General features: G+C 39.0%; 1 protein-coding gene across 1 annotated transcript in view; it reads left to right on the forward strand.

Moving 5' to 3' along the window:
• LOC107675399 (alkaline ceramidase 2-like) overlaps positions 1-3,434 on the forward strand; it is a 9,860-nt gene that overhangs the window by 1,363 nt on the left and 5,063 nt on the right. Inside the window, exons 3-4 of the mRNA XM_016469710.1 lie at positions 1,424-1,565; positions 1,692-1,829. Coding sequence (XP_016325196.1) covers positions 1,424-1,565; positions 1,692-1,829 — 280 coding nt within the window. The remainder of the gene's footprint in view (positions 1-1,423; positions 1,566-1,691; positions 1,830-3,434) is intronic.

A 3,434-nucleotide genomic window follows, 5' to 3' on the forward strand; every position in this document is an offset into this window, starting at 1 on the left:
TTTATATATATATATATATATATATACACACACACACACACACACACATTTTTACATTTTACTTTTTATAATATTTTATTAATGTATTCAATAAAGGTGTCAACTGTATTTATTTATTCATTTCTACATTTTATATTTTTCTCTACTTTCTTTTTTTCTACAATGTATTTACTTATTTTGGAATACCATGCATAAGATATCGCCTCTACCTGACAGGTTTCACAGGTATAGAGGTGTTCTGAGAAATCACACCTGTTTCTGTAACCGCAAACAAGGGAGTGACCAGCCAACACAGCCACACAGACCACATTTCACTTAGTCATCATCTGTAAGATGTGTTAATATTCACATGACCCAAGTGCATTCACAAGCAGAGCTTAACATAGTTCAAACAATGCAGCTCTATGTCCCTCTCAGTTTTAGGTTTACTGAAGCTGACGTTCTCACACTGGTGTCGCCTTCACCAGAGCTCCGCTTTTATTAAGCTTCTTCCTTTTTACTTGCCTTACTTTACTTACCTTCTCCCTCCTTTAACAGCTGAGGTTAAGACAGTCATTTGGGAAACTGGTCTGTGCAGAAGTGTGACTTCTACCCAACAAACCGCTGGTGTATTTAAAGCTCACTGTGGAGCAGCATGGGAAAGTTGCCAGCTCAGCACAAACGTCGCTCCCAAAGGTTGCATTTTTTTTGGCTAAAGGTTTCAGTGGCTTTGGTTACAAAAATCGGGTGTTGCGTGTATAGTAGCAGCACGTGCTTTCAGATGGAGCGGCATTTACTACACAGAGCCGTAGATCACTGACAAGCTACACAAAATCGCGATTCTGAACGTGATTTTGTGTAGCTTGTCAGTGAACTAACGGCTCTGTGTAGTAAATGCCGCTCCATCTGAAAGCACGTGCTGAATATTAACTACTAATCACGAGAAGCGGCTTTACTGACGAGATGCGCATGAAAATCGCATTCGATTTTTCGCACAGCCCTAGTACGCGCGTACTATTCTGGTGACGAATTTTGCGTCACGCGCACTAAACGCGTAAAAACCGAAGTATACTTTGACCCCTTACTATCTTAATTTTCAAACATTAAAAAAAACATCAGACATTTATTTTGATGGAGCCCATAAAGCTTCTCTTTTGTTGATAAGCACAAGATGGTTGTCGCATGTTACGTTCCCAAATGCACGTTAACGCAACCGAAGCTCAGCAGTTTGTGTGGAGCAGCATTTATTGTGAATCGAGTCTCTCTGAGAAACTGAAAACACTGGATCATGAGCTGCTCGTGTGTAAAAGAACACAGCGTCGCGTATGTAATCGTTTTTATGATGCATCGAAATGCTGATGTGAACGATTCTGCTTGGATGCAGGGCTAAAACAATGTAAATTGCTATGTATAATTGCCACATGATCCTGCCGTTCTTCTTAAGGTATCGGCTCCACTTATTTCCATGCGACGCTGAGCTTCCTGGGGCAGATGCTGGATGAGCTGGCTATACTGTGGGTGCTCATGTGTGCCATCGGCATGTGGTTTCCCAAGAGATATCTGCCCAAGATATTCCGCAGAGACAGGTGCGCTCGCATATCTACACGCAAACACATTCAGATCAAAGTGTACTTGAAGATGCACAACATTCTGCACTACTTTTCTCTTATTTACTCCTTTCGTCTTCCCCTGTTTCCTTCCCATGTCACTAGATCGAGGTTTCAAATGGTCATCGGTGTCCTCTCAGGGATCACCACCTGTCTGGCCTTCATCAAGCCAGCGATAAACTCAATCTCTCTCATGGCGCTGGGCATCCCGTGCACCGCTCTTCTCATCACAGAGCTAAAGAGGTCAGAGCTCCTGTACAAACACATACACACACATCAGTCCTCTAGTGCTTTCCATGTTATCGCATTACATATTTATTCCTGTGCGTGTTCGATTGAAATCACAGTGACAGCTTCCTCTATACAGATGCCTCGCTTTATATGTTGATGTCCCTGTAATCTAAATGTGATGTTGTGTATAGGAAAGCATGTGTTTTCCAACTTCAAGGTAGATAAAACTATCTGTTTATATCATGTTTTGTGCGGCTTGATGAGGAGAGGTGTGCTTGTGAAAAGTGCACTTTAGCATTGTTTTAAAAAGAGTACTTGTTATGGAAAAAATATTATTTTAAAAGAATATAATTAAGTGCAAACTGAATGTAATGTTTTCAGACACTGAATTGCATGTTAATTGCAACTAGATAAAAAAAGTTAGGTTGGCTTGAGAAAGCCTAGCCCGAAAGTTTAAAGCAGTTGTAAAAGCCTGAAGTTTGAAAAGTGAGATAGATTAGATAAATGTTGATAGCTTGTTTCTAGCATGTTTTTTTAGCATGATTAGCCTGTTACTAGCATATTGCTGGCATGATTAGCAAGTAACTAGCATGTTGTTAGCATGATTACCAAGTTACTACCCTGTTGTTAGCACAATTAACAAGTGAGTAGCATTTTGCTAGCATGATTAGCAAGATACTAGCATGTTTACTAGCATGTTTCTAGCATGATTAACATTCTACTAGCATGATTAGCAAGTAACTAGAATGTTGCTAGAATGATTACCAAGTTACTAGCATTTTGCTAACATGTTTCTAGCATGATTAACAAGTTACTAGCATGTTGCTAGCATGATTAGCATTTTACTAGCATGTTGTTAGCATTATTAGCAAGTAACTAGCATGTTGCTAGCATGATTAGCAAGTTACTAGCATGTCACTAGCATGTTACTATCATGATTAGCATTTTGCTAGCATGATTAGCAAGTAACTAGCATGTTGTTAACATGATTACCAAGTTACTACCCTGTTGTTAGCACAGTTAACAAATGTAACTAGCATGTTTGCTAGCATGATTAGCATGTTACTAACATGTTACTATCATGATTAGCATGTTGCTAGCATGATTAGCAAAGTAACTAGCATGTTTCTAGCATGATTAGCAAGTTACTAGCATGTCGCTAGCATGATTAGCATGTTACTAGCATGTTGTTAACATGATTAGCAAGTAGATAGCATGTTGCTAGCATGTTTCTAGCATGATTAGCATGTTGCTAGCATGATTAGCAAGTAACTAGCATGTTGTTAACACGATTACCAAGTTACTACCCTGTTGTTAGCACAATTAGCAAGTAACTAGCATGTTGCTAGCATTTTTCTAGCATGATTAGCATGTTACTATCATGATTAGCATTTTGCTAGCATGATTAGCAAGTAACTAGCATGTTTCTAGCATGATTAGCAAGTTACTAGCATGTTGCTAGCATTATTAGCATGTTACTAGCATGTTGTTAACATGATTAGCAAGTAACTAGCATGTTGCTAGCATGTTTCTAGCATGATTAGCATGTTACTATCATGATTAGCATGTTGCTAGCATTATTAGCAAGTAACTAGCATGTTTCTAGCATGATTAGCA

Source organism: Sinocyclocheilus anshuiensis, unplaced genomic scaffold (assembly GCF_001515605.1).
Source record: "Sinocyclocheilus anshuiensis isolate Anshui unplaced genomic scaffold, SAMN03320099.WGS_v1.1 scaffold1081, whole genome shotgun sequence".
NCBI lineage: Eukaryota > Metazoa > Chordata > Actinopteri > Cypriniformes > Cyprinidae > Sinocyclocheilus > Sinocyclocheilus anshuiensis.